This window comes from Corylus avellana, chromosome 7 (assembly GCF_965113065.1).
Source record: "Corylus avellana chromosome 7, dhCorAvel1.hap1.2, whole genome shotgun sequence".
NCBI classification, from domain to species: domain Eukaryota; kingdom Viridiplantae; phylum Streptophyta; class Magnoliopsida; order Fagales; family Betulaceae; genus Corylus; species Corylus avellana.
The window spans coordinates 27,184,600-27,203,414 of NC_142496.1; the positions used below are offsets into that span (position 1 = coordinate 27,184,600).

General features: G+C 35.4%; 1 protein-coding gene across 1 annotated transcript; it reads left to right on the forward strand.

The window, feature by feature from the left end:
* The first annotated feature begins 7,092 nt into the window (after window positions 1-7,092).
* On the forward strand, window positions 7,093-18,701 carry LOC132184457 (uncharacterized). Its single transcript, XM_059598099.2, has 16 exons — window positions 7,093-7,395; window positions 8,202-8,623; window positions 8,785-9,010; window positions 9,116-9,361; window positions 9,460-9,575; window positions 10,297-10,395; window positions 10,499-10,586; window positions 11,240-11,469; window positions 12,614-12,798; window positions 13,022-13,221; window positions 14,634-14,966; window positions 15,093-15,194; window positions 15,426-15,723; window positions 16,612-16,760; window positions 16,843-17,127; window positions 17,679-18,701. Exons 2-16 carry the CDS (start codon window positions 8,325-8,327, stop codon window positions 17,895-17,897), a joined length of 3,075 nt encoding a protein of 1,024 aa, XP_059454082.2. The 5' UTR covers window positions 7,093-7,395; window positions 8,202-8,324; the 3' UTR covers window positions 17,898-18,701.
* The last annotated feature ends 114 nt before the right edge of the window (window positions 18,702-18,815 follow it).

An 18,815-nucleotide genomic window follows, 5' to 3' on the forward strand; every position in this document is an offset into this window, starting at 1 on the left:
GAGAGTAAATGTAATTTTTTCATATCTCTTTAATTAATTAATTATACTCGATCCGAGCACCATGTACTTTACTAGAACTATTATACATTAATATTACGCAAATCCAATATATATATATTTCAATTGATTGATACCATGGATCAATATATTACAAATACATTAACGAGGAGCTAGGACATACATCATAAGCATCATGCATGCATGATAAAGCAAACCAAATCCAAATATCTAAATAATCCACAATATTAGACAGCACTACTAGTACTTGATCATGACTTATTTTTATGAACAATATTATGTAGTAATCATGCACGTAATATATGAATCTACTGGTTTGGATCTGCGCTTCGAGGCCCTTTAGCATGGCCAGCACCGGGGCTGTGGCCTGGTTCAGTGGGACGGAAATCATCAGTACTGCTTGTTTCAACAGTGCTAACACCAGGGCTTCGAACTTGATCATCATCTAAAATGCCACGGCGCAGGTTCCTTCCCATTTCTCTCGCGTTGTTCTCACAAACGTTCAGACTACATTTCTTGCTTATTTGGGTCTTCAGCTGCCTTTCCTCAGTGGAAATAATTCCATGAGAAAAGAGTAGTGCAAGAAGAAAAGCACTGGTGTAAATGAGCTTGAAGGTGGCAGCCATGACAGAGACTTAATTAAGGGAACGATTTGGCTGACTCTTCAAATGTGGGTGAGAGAAATGAAGGGAAGGATTGGAATGCAGCTAATAATGTATCCCGTGGGTTTATATAGAGCCCGAGTTGGCCATGGCCGGCAATGGTGTAATTAAATTCCTTAATATAAGTCTTGGGAAGAAAATAAAATGGGCAATTAAAAATGGCACATTGTAAACGATTACAATGATTATGTTTGCCAAGTTTCCCTTTGGAAGAGACGGCACGACATATTAATTCTTATGTTGAGGATCCATTGTTTTCTATTTTGCATGTTCCATGCAACTATTCTCCATTTCCTGCATATCTTTTTAATTACTTTGAAAAAAATGAATGCTGGAACAAAAATAGAATCAATTGCTTAGTGCGAAACATCTAAACCCACTATCCAACCTAGCTATGATAAGACGTTTCTGGTACGAATCCAACATTTGACAATTCAGTGTTTGCCCTTGAATCTTCGCTCAACAAGAGTACTGTTACTTCGTCATATTTCACGTGCTACCACGATCAAGAACATGATCTATCTTTGTTTACCTCCGAAAGATCTCCACGGAACTCAAAGAGACGTAAATTCTCATTTTCTTTCAGAAACAACCCACTAAATATCTCAAGGAATCGAGACTATGTTTGTTCATATTGTGTTCTTGAGGTTATTTTTTGTTTGAATAAAAAATATTATAATGTAATATAAATAAAAATCATTTTTGTGTTTGAGTTGTTTCTTAAATTTTTTATTTAGACCAAAAAAAAAAAATTAAGAAACGAAATCCCAAACTTCTTAACAATGAAAAGTTAACTCTATATATATTTTGAAACGGTCTTTCTCTTTACATTTTCTTTTCTTTTTAAGAGGACAGTGATTGTAACCCAACTCCATCCAGCACATGTTACGTGTTGGGTAGTTTATCATAAAAATTGTTTCAATTAGAACTGAATTCGTTGAAATTAAAACACGTCTCTTTTATATATATATATATATATATATATAGGTATAAATTAATCATATGTTTCGATTCCAATTAAAATTATACTTAGTCATAGTAATTAATAACAATAAAATACTAAAACTATATATTTTTGCATTACGTGTATTATTGTTTAGATTTTGCTTGGTAGTGCAAGCAATTTGCGCAAGACGCGTCTGTCGTTGGTAAAGATGATCGAACGAATCAACGTACGATTTTGTGGGCTCTTTTTTTACTGAAATATCTTGTTTCGGGCACCCTTCAAAATGGTTTAGCAGTACCTTTGTTGAGCACTTAAGAAGGCTCAAAACTGCCTAGCAAAAGGAGGATGGGAAAAAAATGAAATTAAAAGCTCCTTAGTCGATCCTTACTCCGACCCCTACGCCTACCCCCACTCCCTCCCTCCTTCTATGTGTGTGGCTGCCTAAGTGGAGATTTTGTAAGTCTCACCATGACCACAAGTCTCGATACACTTCATTATTTTAATTTTTTGTGGCCATGATTAAGGTTTCACAAGTAGTACACCCTTGCGGAGCCACCAAGTGGTCACCGATACAAAAAGATTCAAATTTTCAATAATTTGTTGTTTAGATTGTTAACAATTTGTTCAATAAATATGAGAAAAATCGATGAGCTGCTGAGCTAAAGTATGACTGAGATTTTCTATTCGATATATCTAAGGGAGTATAGTGATAGCAATTTAATTGCATGAGCTCTATCTAAGAAAGGGTTTGTTGGAATTCACCTATAATAAAGTCTAGTCTCACTTAGTAAGAAATGAATGTATTATGACTTAACACCCACTTTTATAATCCACGCATATATTCCATGTTAACAATTTATTTTCTCAATATAAAACTAAATTAAATTGATAGGGTGTCATATCACCTATAATCCAAGCTGGCATTTAGACAATATAAGACTTTATTCGGGCAAATAAACTCTTTTAAGGACCCTCTGTCAATTGAGTGTCGAATTTTCTAATCTTTTTTTCTTCTTCTAATCAATCGAGTGCGTCTAATTAACGACAAATATGATAAATTAATTAAAAGAGATCTCTATCTAAATGAGTATGTAGGTCCCAAATTAAGGATTTTTTTTTTTTTAATAAAAAACGAAAAGATTAAGTGTCATTCAAACAACTAGCCAGATTTTCGTTGGTTCAAATGACAATCACAATCACATCAATAATTTAGTATGTCAAATTTGATTTGGGGAGGGACACCAAATATCTTGATGCATTATACCAAAAGTGCAAGGGATCTTGATTCTTGACCGAGTGCGCACCACCTTTCCAAAGACTTTTTGCCTCTAAAAGAAAGGTCTACAGCCTCTCGAACCCCACAGATCAGATCCGTATAAGGAATGAGGACCCCTGGGCCATTCGCGTGTACAAAAGTTCAGAGAAGTTAAACAGTATAGTCAACCAATACTGATGACTCTCTATGCTTCTCCAGTGTACCTTCTTTCTTCTCCTTTCTAGTCCCTAAACGATGGGGTTGGCTCCTCAACTTGGGGAAGTTCACCTCGCCACTCAATGCGGTTGGACCCTATAACTACCTCTCCCTCCACTTGTAGTTGCCGCTACTGTGCGATGGGGATGGATGTGAGGCTGTGAGCAATTCCAACTGCGGCTGCAAAAAGAAAAATGCAATTCTAAGAGCCGTCAAATCATAGCCGTTGAAATCAAAGCTAGCTGAGGAATCTTTGAAGCAACCACGCGGGAATGAGGAGGAGATTCTTTTTGTTTGACTGGCCCTCTTTAATTTCATTTTGTTTTTGAAGAAATTTTGTGGGGAGTAAAGTGAAATAGGAAGATTCTATTTTTACGGTTTGAGTTTCTTTTATTGCATTTAATAATATATATATATATATATAGACTTATAGGGTCATATTATTCAATTTTTAAAAATAGCATAACAATATATTCATCATGATTCATGAAACATAAAAATCATGAATCAACACTTGTAATCTTTCCTAAATGAATCATTGACAGGTTATTTCTTTTCTTTTCTTTTTTTTAATGAGGGTGTCTCATTTTCTATTCTTTCTCTCTCTCGCATGACAGAAAATGGATCTTATAAGTAAAATACACTACGCTCATATAAATTAAAGAAATGACTTTAATAATTTTACCTTGGCTCAATGCCTTCTAGTTGGTATGCATTTATTTGGACCATGGCATGATAGAAAAAGACGTTCTTAATTGCTTTGATGCAACTTGCAAGGCTGGCAAATGGCCAATTTGGCCATGTGACCCATGTCCTTCAATATATATATATATATATATGGTATCTTAAAATCTGCAGTTGGTGAAAGATTGGAACACATGTTTCTAAAAGCTTAAATTAATAAAAAAAAAATTATAAATCTAATTATTTAATTAACATTTTGATACTTCTTCTTACATGAGAGGTGAACAACTGTAATAAGTTTCCAACTAAGGGCCCGTTTGGGAGTGCGATTTCAATAAGTGTGATTTTAAAAATTGTGTTTTTAAAAGTTGCATTTTAAAATCGTTACTTTATAAAATCGCACAGGCGTTTGGTAAAACATACTAAAAAGTAATTTTTTTTTATCAATTGAGTGTTTGGATAACATTAGCATATAATTGCGGTTTTATGACCAAATTACCAATAAGGATGAACAAGACAGAGAGGATCAAGAAAAAAAATAATAATAAGAGTTTTAATATATTTTAGGTGGGTATTCTTGGTATTTTTTTAATTTCTGTTCTAAAAAAGGTAACTATTGCGCCAAATATCTTTTTAATAGAAATCGTGATTTTGTTTTTAAATTCGCACTTTTTCAAATAAGCACCCTCTAATCAGCTTATGAAAATTGCAGATTTTTTTGCGATTTTAAAATTTGCGTTTTTAAAATCGCAATCCCAAACACCCTAAAGTTGCGATTTGGTTTAAAATCGCAAATTATTTTTTTAAAAACGCATTCCCAAACGCACTCTAAAGACTTTTACTCTAATATAAGGTTATAACTCAAAAGGTTAAGTTAAAAATAAATGATGAATTTAATTATTTAGTTAATATTTTAACATTTTAGCCCATAATAGAATGAGCCATTTTTTTGACACACGTGGAAGACCCTACCTTAATTTCACCCCAAATAAATAAATTTACTCGTTGAATTATATTCAACAAACATATGGTGCGTTTGCAGCCACCGGCACAAGAAATTAAAAGAACAAAGACATTTAATAGATGGTTCATTCCTAGTTTTCAGTCAATGAGAGTAGTCTTCTTCTCCACACACAAAACATATGGTGCGTTTGCAGCCACGGCACAAGAAATTAAAAGAACAAAGACATTTAATAGATGGTTCATTGCTAGTTTTCAGTCAATGAGAGTAGTCTTCTTCTCCACACACAAAACATATGGTGCGTTTGCAGCCACCGGCACAAGAAATTAAAAGAACAAAGACATTTAATAGATGATTCATTGTACAACAATGGAGGCATATGCTTTTTTATTTTATATATATATTTAAAAAAAAAGGAAAGATGATATAGAACATGGCAATGCCGTCAATCATTTGGATGCCTCCCGTGGGACTTGAGTGACTCTAGGCACATGTGATATATATGCTACCAAAGGCAGAGGCCGCATAAGGAAATTATTTCCCCTTTGGTTTTTATTTGTACTGCCTTAGACTAAATTTAATGTGCCTTTTAAATGTTTATAGACACTTTATACTATTTTAAATGAGTTGGAGAATCCTTAAGGGGTAGCTCAATCGGTTGGGGATTATGCATCATGAAGCGGAGGTCGCTAGTTCGAATCCTCCGTCCCCCTCTTGTGTGGATATGTCAAAAAAAATGGGTTGGAGAATATTTTAATCAGATTGGTTTGGAGAAAATTTATGTCAGTTAAATATTATATATCTTGTTAAGATAATTTTATAACTATTATTGCAAAAGCAAATTTTTTGAGTATTAGATGGGGTGTCAAGTCACCAGCAAGACAAGAAAACTACTAGAGTGGCGTTGACCGGGGTTGATGAAAGAGTCTCCAATACTTGAGTCAGTAGAGTATCCTCGACTTAGAGAGTGAATAATAAGAAAATGTACTTAGACTTAATAAAGAGAAGGTGCATTTTTATGGTTGAATAAAGGGGGTTAAGTGGTGAAGGCCATACCTCTTTTCAAGAGTTTCATCTTCCTTATGTCAACCTTCTTTTGTGGTGGCTCCCAGTAAAAATTACAAAATGTTAGTCACACTGTACACTTCTAAACTTCTATGAGCTCTGGAGTGAATCTCTTTGTGGAGGAATTGGATCATCTTCAATATCAGTATTAGTACCAGTATCGGTTCAAATAAAACGAAAGAAGATATAGTTAAATATATTTGAGAGGTATTTTTATTATTATTTTTTATTTTTTGAGGAGACAAAAATATGCTTCAAATATAACTAGCCGGATATTATTTTGTTCATGATCATAATTCCATTGTAGGTGGCCCTTTCACTTATTGAGCACAAGGGTTATTTATGGTATAATCAATTATGAATGGTTGTGAATTTTGAAACATTATTTCATCTTTCTCATGTACTATGCATACCAACCTTTTCCCAAAAAAGAAAAAAAATCATTTCCTTGATAACTCTTGGGGTTTTGTAAGGACTTTTTTTTTTTTTTTTTTGTTTAGCAATTTCGAAACGCATGGTTAACAAAAAAAAAAAAAAAAAAAAGATTTCAAAACCAAATTAATGAAAACAAAATTTTAAAAAATGCAATTAAGAATATGGTAAATGCTTTGACTTTTAAAATTGTACGTTTATAAAAATGCACCATTACATGTGGTTTGAAAACTTGGATTTTAAAATTTTTTCAAACCACTGTTTTATTTTTTTTTCAAACATATTCCCAAACGTGACACATTTTGTAATTTTGTTTAAAAAATATACATTTAATTAAACATTCAACATAGGCATGGCTATTGTCATGTAAGAGAGAGAGAGAATTTCAAATTTCAGTAAAATTCATAGGGACCCCAAGCTGGCCAAAATATGGCCTGGCTTGTCCATGGGCCTATAACTGATTTTGGGGGGAACACTAGCTGCCGAAATACTGACCGGTTTCTCCAAGGGCCTCAGGTTGAAACTCGAGCCCAAAGCAAATGGGATGGCTTTGAGTTTCCCAGAGTTCGTCGTAAATTTGGGGAAATTTTACAATTTAAACAACCTTGAATGATGATCTATATGAGTAAATGTATTTCTTTTTTTATTTTTGTTCTCTTAACGTTTTCAACACTCCATCCTCTGTTTTTGCTGCATCAGATTAACAAATCGATCAGCAAATTACTAAAAAATCCGAATCCTTAAAAATAAATTAGGCTCAAGCCACGCGCGCAATAGAAGAAGGTTGGGTTCAGAATAGGCCCGGGGTGGCCTCACGCAAATACAGAACAGGCCGAATTCCACACCAGAAAGTCCAAATCCAACGGTCAGAAACCGCTAAAACTACGTGGGTTTAAACACGGAAAGTGGGAGATCGTAAAATTCAAGCAACTCCCATACCTCCGTGTTCCATGTTGGCAGTGTAACTCGCCTAATTCTGACACATAATTCTCTTTCTTTCTGTTTTATTAAGAGCGAAAAAAGGAATATGCCATTGTTATGTTCCTCGCAGACATTCTCAGATGCCAATTTGCTCTGAGAATATCTTCTCCTTCTTTCTTTCATATATTTGCTTGCGCATGCACTCTATCTCTTCCTCTGCTCGCTTTCTCTTCAGGTACGCTTTCTTTCTAATTGTCCGATTAAGCTGTTTGTTGTTGTTGGCTAAGTTGTAAATGTTGCTACGAATGAAGTTCTGTTTTGGCGGCGGTTACGCCATGGTTTGAAACGCGTCGTTTCGTTATTCGGTGAAGCGAGCCCTAGGACTCTAGTCGGTGAATTAGGGTTTTGATTCGTCACTGATTTGAAGAAAAATGCTAGTTTAGACGTTCTGCTTGCTTGCCGACTGTTGAAAGGTTGAATATGTGATCAGATATTTGATCATATGTATGTATCATGTGTGTTTGTATGTATGCTTGTATCATTTGAGTTCTTTGTAAGTTTAGTTTGAACTGTTATTGACGGTGTGTTTACTAATTTATTGTTTATTTTAATTAGTTGAGCTTCCTATCATACAAGTAGCGGTTTATGGGTTCCGATTAATAGTCAATTTTTGCTCAGAGTTGTTTTTTGTATTGAAGTTGGTGGGATTAGTTGATGGAAATTCATTTTGGGTTTAGAAAGGATGAGAAAAGGGAAAGAGAAGAAGGATAATCCGAGTGTTTCTATTGGTTCTCAAATTGGAGGAGGCAAGCAAGGGTGGAAAAAATGTTTCAGAAAATAAGCTCACAATGTTGGGGGAATGGAGGCCATAAGACTATAATATTATGATATGTTGTCTTCTTTTCCACTCGACTTCTTGTATTGATTGCTGAACTTGTTTCTTGTCCCATGATTTGTTTTACTCTTGATCAATCTTGTAGTCCTGACAATTATTGCAGTCCTTTAATGTTAAAATTTCTTATAATATAAGTTTGTACCCAGGATTCTGGAGCTTGTTTCTATGGTGGTTTTGGCCCTCCCATTTTTTTGTGTGAAAATTATTGAAATCCAATCTGCACAGCTTTGGACCAAGTGGAGTAATCAGAACAAGAACAGGTCTGCTTAATGGGCTCTGATAAGCAACCTGTTGGTTTACTGGACGCCCTCAGAATGGAGAGGGTTAGAACAATTCTAACTCCAGCATATCCATACCCACATGAGCATTCCCGGCATGCTATAATTGCTGTTGTTGTGGGTTGCCTGTTTTTCATCTCATCGGACAACATCCATACTCTTGTGGAGAAGTTGGACAACAATATTAAATGGTGGTCTATGTATGGCTGTTTATTTGGTTTCTTTTATTTCTTTTCATCACCATTTATTGGGAAGACTATTAAACCAAGCTATTCAAATTTCAGTCGGTGGTAAGTGTTTACTTGCACTCCTATCTATGTTATTAAGTTTGCTTCTCTCTCTCTCTCACACACACACACGTCTGGTATCCATGTATTTCAGTTACTTTGTTGGTAAAGTGAACTGTAAAAAACCAGTGCATATTAGTAATTTTTGAAATTTACTTCTGCAGGTACATTGTCTGGATTTTAGTAGCAGCTGTGTATCATCTTCCTAGTTTTCAGTCAATGGGAGTGGACATGAGGATGAACCTGTCTTTGTTTTTAACAATATGTGTCTCATCTATTTTATTTCTTGTTGTATTCCACATTATCTTTTATGGCCTTTGGTACATTGGACTTGTCTCACGTGTGGCTGGAAAGAGACCGGAGATCTTGACCATTCTTCAAAATTGTGCTGTAAGATTTGAAAGTGATATATATAAACTCTTCATTCCATATTGCTTTCTTTTGCCATTACATATAAACCTGAATATCATGTTGATGTCCGTATTGCTGGCGCAGGTTCTTAGTATAGCTTGCTGTGTATTTTATAGTCACTGTGGCAACCGTGCTATTTTGAGAGAGAGACCGTTTGTGCGAAAAAACTCTAATTGGTTTTCCCTTTTTAAGAAAGAAGAGAGAAACACTTGGCTTGCGAAGTTTATCCGTATGAATGAGTTGAAAGACCAGGTGTGCTCATCTTGGTTTGCTCCAGTTGGGTCTGCGAGTGACTATCCGCTTTTGTCCAAGTGGGTTATCTATGGTGAGGTACAGCTGGAATCCACTATAAATTCCATAGACCCTTTTTTTTTTGGTCCCTTTATTTTCTTTCTTTATTTGTAATTTTTTTTTGTTTATCATTTCAGTTAGCTTGCAATGGCTCATGTGCGGGTTCATCTGATGAAATCTCTCCCATATATTCATTATGGGCGACATTTATAGGCCTTTACATTGCCAATTACGTAGTGGAAAGGTCAACTGGGTGAGTAGCATATTTGCATTCGATTTTCTTATCTCAAATTACTGTTTCATGCTAACTGTTGACATCAGTGGGATTTAAATTTGTATTGTCTGGGTGCAGTCTCTTTGTTTAAAGTTTAGGTTTTGATTAATATAAGCTTCCATATCTGCAATTTAACTCTGGCTAACAGGAATGACTGAACTCAGTACTTTCCTTCTTCTTTTTTTTTTTTTTTTTTAAAACCTTTTCCTTTTCGCCTTTATCATTAAATGAAGGGTGTATTTAGGTGAGTTCAATGTAAGAATTGACATTGACTTTTTGTTTTTTTTAACTGGCAGGGACTATGGAAGTGACTGTTATGTGAAAGTTGATGTTCATGTGTTACTAGCCTTTTGCATGCTTAAGTATCCAGTTAGAATCTTGGCTTCTAAAGTATTGTATCTAGGTTCTGATAGGATGACATGAACCATTGGTAGATAAATTTTTGTGTTCTTCTTTAATATCCTGTAGAGGATGAATGAAAACCAATCGAGAAAAGCCCTGTGGAGGACAAAGTAAAAGAGAGAAACTTTATATTTATCAAATAATAGATTTAACATCTTAAGATGCTTACATCGTGTTAGATTATGCTCTTTCCTGTTTTATGATCATTTCAGATGATGTTTATCCCTTTATGCGAACTTTACATCTGTCTCTTTCTCTTCCTCTCCATTCCACTTCATTAATATCTGACAATTAACAGGTGGGCTCTAGCTCATCCCGTGTCAGTAAAAGAATATGAGAAGCTGAAGAAGAAGCAAATGAAGCCAGAGTTTTTGGATATGGTTCCTTGGTATTCGGGGTATGCATTAACTATTTTTTATCCTTTTGTTTTACTGTTTTGAGGGCGCTGAAGCTGATTTCCATTTGGTCGATTTAACTATGTTGATGACGGTTTGTTGCAGAACGTCTGCTGATTTATTCAAGACTGTTTTTGACCTACTGGTATCGGTAACTGTCTTTCTTGGTCGCTTTGACATGCGTATGATGCAGGTATAATTCCATATTTGAAATTAGTTACATCAACATATTGGTTCAACAATATATATATATATATATATATATATATATTTCCAAATTGATACCTTAATGAACAATTACTCTTTGTCTTAGTCAGAGAATATTGTCTGGAACTTTGCAAATTCCTATTTGTTTCAGAGTATAATGTTATTAAATGAAGGATCCATAAGTAGTATCAGCATAATTATTTTTATTTTTTGAAATTGTTACGATTTCAAAACCTACCTAATTTATATTTCACATGATAGGGAAATAAATTCATATATCATGTTAGAAGCCTTTCATATTTGGCAAGTATCTTTTCTAAGAAAAACGCAAGTGCTTTTGCTGGATTTTGAGTTGCAGAACCGAATGTTGCTATTTGAACTTAGATACATACTGGTTTCAATTAAATGCTTAGAGGGAAGTCCGTCTGTAATAGTACTTTTTCCGTTCACCATATGCTAATATCTTTCAAATTAACTCCTTTATATGAGATAATTAATGAGTCTTTGTAATCAATAACTTCATATCTTCTGTGAACTTTGTGGTTGTGCAAATGAGATCCTTTTTCAGATAATAATTCCATCTGAATATTTGTTCTGATGTAATTACATCTGTTATATCCCCCTTTCTTCCACAATTAGGCAGCAATGAGCAAGGTTCAAGATGGAGCAGAACAAAGCGATCTTTTATACGATCAATTTAGTGGAAAGGATGATCTATGGTTTGACTTCATGGCTGATACTGGTGATGGTGGGAACTCATCTTATTCTGTTGCACGGCTACTTGCTCAGCCATCCATTCGTCTCACTAGAGATGATTCTGTGCTTACCCTACCTCGTGGCAACTTGCTACTTATTGGAGGGGATCTAGCGTGAGTCTATAACTCTTACTCATGATATATGATATTGCATGATTGCATCAATTATTATAGATAGATAAGCTTACTCCCAACTTATAAGTTGAGACTATTTTATAGAGTCCTCAATACTGTTAGAACCTTTTTGAGGTAGATCATTAACACTAAAGGTCTTGATGATGTGTAAGACTAATTAATGAATAATGGATAATTTATTTTCTTGATAGGTGTCTCTCTAGTATACTTCTCGTGTACTTGGGTTGCGCCCCGTTGTGTTTTAATGAAATTCGAAAAACAAATAAGGATAATTTAAATCTCTGAGTTATCATTGGTGCACAAAATCTGATGTCGAACATCTTGAGATGAGATTGAGAATTCCAGTGGACTCTTGATCGTTGAAATTTGGGAGCTCAAATGACCTGAAGTTGAAAATTTTATTTTAAAATCAAGTAGACCCATTGAAGTCAATTTTACAGGTGGTCACAAGTGTTGGCTGTAGAATTTAACCATCTTCACAATCACCACCTGCTAAACATATTCGAAATCACCACAATACTACTACTGTCTTGGGCACCCATAGCTACACTGTGCACCCTTTTGCCACCACTGTGTTTTCCTAAGTTGTATTGAACAATTTGTTGGGTATTGATTAACTTCTAATTGGTGTGCTAGATTTAAGGTCTGGACGCTTTGGAGAGCATCTCCCCACGAGTTAAGGACTGCCTCAGTGCTCACTTTAAGATCACCCTATTGTAGATTTGGTCTTTTATTTTTCATGGGATTGCTTCTTAAGAGCACTCTAATTTGTATTAGATCCTAGTGGTTGATCCCCAACACCCACCCACACACACACACCAAAAAAGAAAAAAAGAAACCCAAAAAAAGGAAATTGTTTAGTACAGGAAAGAAATAATTTTTCATATACTTAACTATGCACATGCACACTTGAGCATATCTATTTTAGTTTATGTTTTCTCGTTAAATATCTAAATTTGAGTTTAGTTTTGCCAATGGTCTTTGGGTCAAATGGCATGGCATCTCCTTTCCCTATAAGGGATGCAGAATCTAATCACGGGTCAATCCATATGGATGCATGAGTTATGTATGGCTATTTATAAAAACATTTAAATTCAAATTGATTTTTCTAGTTCTATTGTAGATACCCTAATCCATCAGCTTTCACATATGAAAAACGCTTCTTCCGTCCTTTTGAGTATGCTCTCCAGCCTCCTCCATGGTATAAGCCAGAGCAGGTAGCTGTAAACAAGCCTGAGATACCTTGTGAAGTGTCTGAACTGAAGCAATACGAGGGACCTCAGTGTTTTCTTATTCCTGGAAATCATGGTTGGTCTTAGTTCTCTGTCTGAGTTTGTTATGATTTAATTTTGTTACTCACAAAAGAGATTCTGTTACTGTCATTTAGAAATTTATTGTTGCATTTATCTAATAATCAGAACTGTTATCACATGTTTTCTTTTTAGACCATGATTCTGCTCATTGAAAAGACTTGGATTTTGTAGTGTAAAATGTATGTTTGGTGTAATATTAATCTTTTATTGCAATGCAGATTGGTTTGATGGTCTACATACCTTTATGAGGTATATATGTCATAAAAGCTGGTTGGGAGGGTGGTTTATGCCTCAAAAGAAGAGTTATTTTGCTTTGCAACTCCCTAAAAGATGGTGGATATTTGGTCTTGACTTAGCACTGCATGGCGATATTGACGTATACCAATTCAAATTCTTTTCAGAACTAGTAAAGCAAAAGGTATTTTTTCTTTTTATTTTTTACTAAAAAGATTACCTGAGTGGATGAGATGGTGCTGCACCAGCAATCTCACCATATGGAATGCTTACCGAGAGTTGTATCTATGATCACTCCCTTGCTATTATCTCAGGCGATGGGAATGCTCAAAATTTTAGATGTGGACACGATTTATTGTGTCTAGCCTCATGTTAGATAAGCAGCGTATATGAGGTGCACATGAAACTTGTGTCAAGACATGCCTGCTGTCACGTGTTCAACAAACATATTAAAAACACTGTTGGGGGGTTCTTCCGTTATCAAAAACTTGTTTATTTTGCATTAGTGAACACTTCTATTCTCGTACATTACCTATCTTTTGCCTCAATAATATTAAATTTTTTGAGGTGGCTTGTGAAAGACTGTTCACCATTACACTTTTGAAGTTAGAGTTGATACTGTCTTTGTTCAATGTCAATTTGAATACACCAACTTATATATCTGAAGAAGTGGACTAACATGGCTAAAGTAGACTTTCGTCTTGGGGCTTGTCTTGTAATTTATTTATTTTTACTATCTTTATTTAGAAAATCATATGCTGTCCTGTTTTATAGGCTTGAGCTACAATTTTGGCCTTCCTCTCAACTGGTGCACGCACTAGTTCTTGTTGCATGACCAACTAATTTTTCTCATTTTGTTGAAATAGCTCAAATTTAAGTTTTCACAATCAACTAATGTGATGATGCTGCCAAGAAATTAATGCAATTTTTTGAGTGAAAAAAGGGAGCATATGTCGCAGAATCTCAATTGAAATAGCTTGCTTATTTCATAGCCTGCTTCACATTTTATCTTGCTGTGTTTCCTTTGCTGGACGGCAGGGGGCTTGTGATGCTTATATCATAAGAGACTTAGGCAAATAAAGCATTCAATTTCTTTGCTATTCAGTGGCGATCATTTCTATAGTAAATGGAGTAGACTAGTACATTCTTCTCTTTGTAGACTACTAAGCTTTTGCTTCTGTACTGTGACATGCAGGATACTTTCCTATTGAAAATTCTAGCTTGCTGGACTTGACACTCCTGTCAACCCTTATCCAAATATTGCTTGGACACTAATGAAAATGTTTGCCTTATTTGCTTGAAAAAGTTGATGGAATGTTGTGCAAGTTTGTTGATAATACAGACCATTGTTCAAATGGTTGTACTAGTGATGGTTTCTATGCATGCAAGAGATAGTCAAACATACATGAGTATTTGTATCAAACATACATGAGTATTTGTATGCGTAGTGTTATAAATTCCCATGTTTGACATGGTGTCTCAAAGTATGACACTTGTGTGCACATCCACATATCATATATTTTGCTAATGATTTTTTTGCTCAAACCTTTTTGGCTTATTGACCCTAACATGCTCATCTTACCTTGCATGCTCAAGGTTGGAGACGAGGATTCTGTGATCATTATAACACACGAACCGAGTTGGCTTCTTGATTGGTATTGGAATGATGTTTCTGGAAAGAATGTCTCACACCTCATAGCTGATTATTTGAAAGGAAGGTGCAAGCTTCGAATGGCTGGGGACCTGCATCACTATATGCGCCATTCCTTTGTTAAATCAGATGGGCCTGTCCATGTGCAAAACCTAATTGTAAATGGCTGTGGTGGGGCTTTTTTACATCCCACCCATGTCTTTAGTAAATTTAAAAAATTTCATGGAGTTTCCTACGAGTGCAAGGCTGCATATCCTTCTTATGAAGATTCAAGCAGGGTAAATTTGGAGTACCATTCTTTTTTTTTTTTTTTTTTTACTTCCATTTACCTGAAGATACAAAGTTCATATTTTATCATTTTATTTTAATTGTTGGTGCTGTAATGTATTTCTCATTTGATGCAGATTGCATTGGGAAATATTTTGAAGTTTCGAAAGAAGAATTGGCAATTTGATTTTATTGGTGGCATAATATACTTTATATTGGTCTTTTCTATGTTCCCGCAGGTGAGTTTCTCTTCAGTATGTTTTTGTGTATTCATATTTTCATTGACTAGTAGGACATATTCTATCTTCCCCCCACGCCCACCCTCACCCCCTCTTCTGTTTGGCTTGGATTACTTGTCATTGCTTTCCTACTCTTTTCCATCTTTACAGTGAGTAACAGTTAATATATTTGCCTACCTAACAATGTAAATATGTGTTGCTGAGAGGTGACTTTGTTCTCCCCTCCTCTAGTGCAAGCTCAATCACATCTTGCATGAGGATTCCTTTTCAGGCCACTTGAGGAGCTTCATTGGCACAGTATGGAGTAATTTTATATACATGGTGGAACACTCTTATATATCTCTTACAGGAGCTATGGTATTGCTAATTGTGGCAATTACATTTGTACCCTCCAGAGTGTCTCGGAAGAAGCGAGCAATAATCGGAGTTCTTCATGTTTCTGCACACCTAGCTGCTGCTTTAATTCTTATGCTGCTGTTAGAACTGGGTGTTGAGACGTGTATCCGGCATAAACTACTAGCTACTTCAGGTGAGTTTTTTCTTTATGATATGGTACTTTTCTTGAATATTTGATTAGGATTCAAGGATTTGCAGCTTATATATTACCTGTATGGAAGATGATCCCTCTTTGTCTTATGTGGTGTATTTGGAATGAAATAAATGCTAGATGTTTTGAGAACTCCACTAGGACTGTAGAGGAAATTACTCATCTTTTCTACTTTACTCTTTACTCTTGGACGGATGCTTGGCTTGCTCCTTTAGAGATTGGTTTTTCTGATTTCCTTTTTCATTTCTCTTCCTCTTAGGCACTCTCTTTATACTTCTCGTGTATGTGGGTTGCGCCCCTCTGCGCTTTGCTTTATATCATTATTACTTATAAAAAAAATATATATATATATTACCTGTATGGAGATGAGCAAAGCTATCAGTATTAATATATTTTTAATTATTTCTTTTTTCTATTGGTAATTACACCGACATCTATTGGGTCTTGAATCCAAACTTTACCCTTTCATCCATTTTGACTGTGGGAAGAGGTGCCATTTGAGTTTGAACTCATTGGCATATCATTATTACTTTATGCCAGATTTTTATGAATATTTACTTTTGACGACATTGTTACGGTCATATGATCATGTGAGTCATTGCTGCCTCAATCTTGATTTCATATTTATTACTTCCAAGGATTTTAGTGTAGTGAGAAGGATATTATCAAAAGGACAGTATTTTTTAAAAACACATTAACTAATGTGGTTGAATGTGACAGATGGTCTTGTACTCTTGTGGTAATTTTTCTCTTTCTTAAGGATGTCTGGGTTCAACTCACATTGAGTGTGGTATTTGTAGGATCCTTATCTGTTTGTTAAAGAAAAAGTGATTTAAATGTGGATGACAGTGATTTTCTTTTTCTTTCCAGGCTATCACACTTTATATCAATGGTACCAATCAGTGGAAAGTGAGCATTTTCCAGATCCAACCGGTCTTCGAGCTCGAATGGAACAATGGACCCATGGCCTTTATCCGGCATGTATCAAGTATCTTATGTCTGCATTTGATATTCCTGAGGTGAGAGAATCTTGTGTTCTAGAAATCTACTTTTTTTTTTTTTTTCCCTTAGTTAAGTATATTCATGGAGAAGTATTATCAGGTCATGGCTGTCACGCGTAGCAACATATGTAAGAATGGAATGGAGTCACTCTCTCGAGGGGGTGCAATCATATATTATGCTTCGGTCTTCCTTTACTTTTGGGTCTTTTCAACTCCTGTTGTTTCCTTGGTGTTTGGAAGCTACTTATATATCTGCATTAACTGGCTTCACATACACTTTGATGAAGCCTTCTCTTCTCTACGAATTGCTAATTACAAGGCATTCACTCGTTTCCATATCGATTCTAGTGGTGATCTTGAAGTTTTCACCCTTGCTGTTGATAAGGTGAGGAAATCACTTACGTTCAATGCAATTAATTTTTTTCCTTAATAACTCGCTTTGGTTTCAGTTTTTTCTTCTCCCCAAAATAAACAAGGACTGTGAGTGCCTTATAGCCCAGCTTACCAGCAGTGCAATGTTATTTTCTACTTGATGAAGTTTGTCTAAGGTTCAACATGTGGTTTGTATAGGACTAATAGGAGCGAAGGTCTAAAACTAATAAATTTGTGATAATGGTTGGGGCTTTTCCCATTGGTGTACCCTGATTAGGGACCTTATAGAACCTGCTTCTTTCTCTTTTTCTTATATTAATTTTTTTCCCAATAAATTAAACTACTAAATGTGTTGCATATAATTCTGCTAAAGTGGACAGATTTGTGATTATTAGGGAAGGAAATTCGAGAAATTGATGTTTGAAGAATACTTATAAAAAAAATGTATATTGGATATTCAACAGTTCAATCTTTTGGAGAATATACATTTGGTACTTAGTATGCTTTGAACAACAGTGATTTCTCTGTTCTGTGTCTCTGTATTACTAACTCATTGACATGCAGGTCCCAAAGGAATGGAAGCTGGATCCTGACTGGGATGGGGAGCCCAAACAACCTCAGCAATTGAGCCACCTTAGAAAGCACCCCAGTAAATGGAGTGCAGCTACTGCTCAGCAGGATCCACTCCATACTGTCAAGATTGTTGACCAATTTGTTATACGAAAATCAGATAAACCAGATATTGGAACAAGTAATGGTCCTAATGGATCAGTCATTCGCTGATCTGTGTTGCTCAAATTATAGAGTTAGCTTTGTTCTCACCATTGAGAAAGAAAGGAGAAAAGGGTAGACAAAAAATTTTTGTTCTAATTCTGGAGTTTCCATTTGTTAGTTCTCTGCAGCTTTCAAAAACGTGCCGGGTGTGCTACTAGATTGGTCTCACTTGTGCCCAAGTGTTCTTATCAGTCGATTAGATGATCTAACTAACTGACGACATAGGTTGCCGTAAAGATTGTTGGTTACAGTCAGATGGTCATTTCACTGTGATAGCAAGATGATACATTGCTTTTCGGGATTTTAGCTGCCTCCAATGACTAAATAACTAGAGGTTTCCCTGCGGTTTTGATTGCAAGATGAATCTTAGCGTCTGCTATTGTCAGTGAGTTCTCCAACCTTGCAATGAGATTGTCAGTTTCAGCTATTTAATCACTGGATGTAAGCCAAATCCGTGAATACTTTTGTAGGATATGGACTTGTATGGTATTTTCACCTGCAACTGGACATAAATTATTAAATATGGTTCCAGTTGCTCTGTAATTTTTGCTAAGGCGTACCGTTATCTTTTCTCTGGAAGCCTTGGTGGGACAATTTTATAGAATTATTTATTAGCAAAATGTGGGTCTCTTGAAGATTGCTAGATTTATCCACTTCTTCGAGGATTCTCTCTCACACGGTAGCGTGGGATTGGGAATTTGGGATGGTGCATCAAAACATGCTTTATAATATTGTGCTGCAGTGGAATCTGGAAAGTGTGTATGGTAGTCTGTATTTGGAGTTGCCCATTAATAATGTAGCTTTTTTTGGTCTTATGTTCTTTAAAGGTACAAATGTTCAGGTAATCGTCTTGTTTTGGGCCAGAATGGGCCCGGTGGTTTTAAAATTTTCTAGCAGACTGATGCAGAAAATGTAGAAGTGGATTCA

Bases quoted from the DNA above. Each gene is read 5' to 3' on its own strand.
- LOC132184457 (XM_059598099.2), top strand. From the start codon at position 8,325: ATGGGCTCTGATAAGCAACCTGTTGGTTTACTGGACGCCCTCAGAATG. The intron at 8,624-8,784 runs GTAAGTGTTTAC...TTACTTCTGCAG, and splicing joins TATTCAAATTTCAGTCGGTG to GTACATTGTCTGGATTTTAG. The intron at 15,724-16,611 runs GTGAGTTTTTTC...TTTTCTTTCCAG, and splicing joins TAAACTACTAGCTACTTCAG to GCTATCACACTTTATATCAA.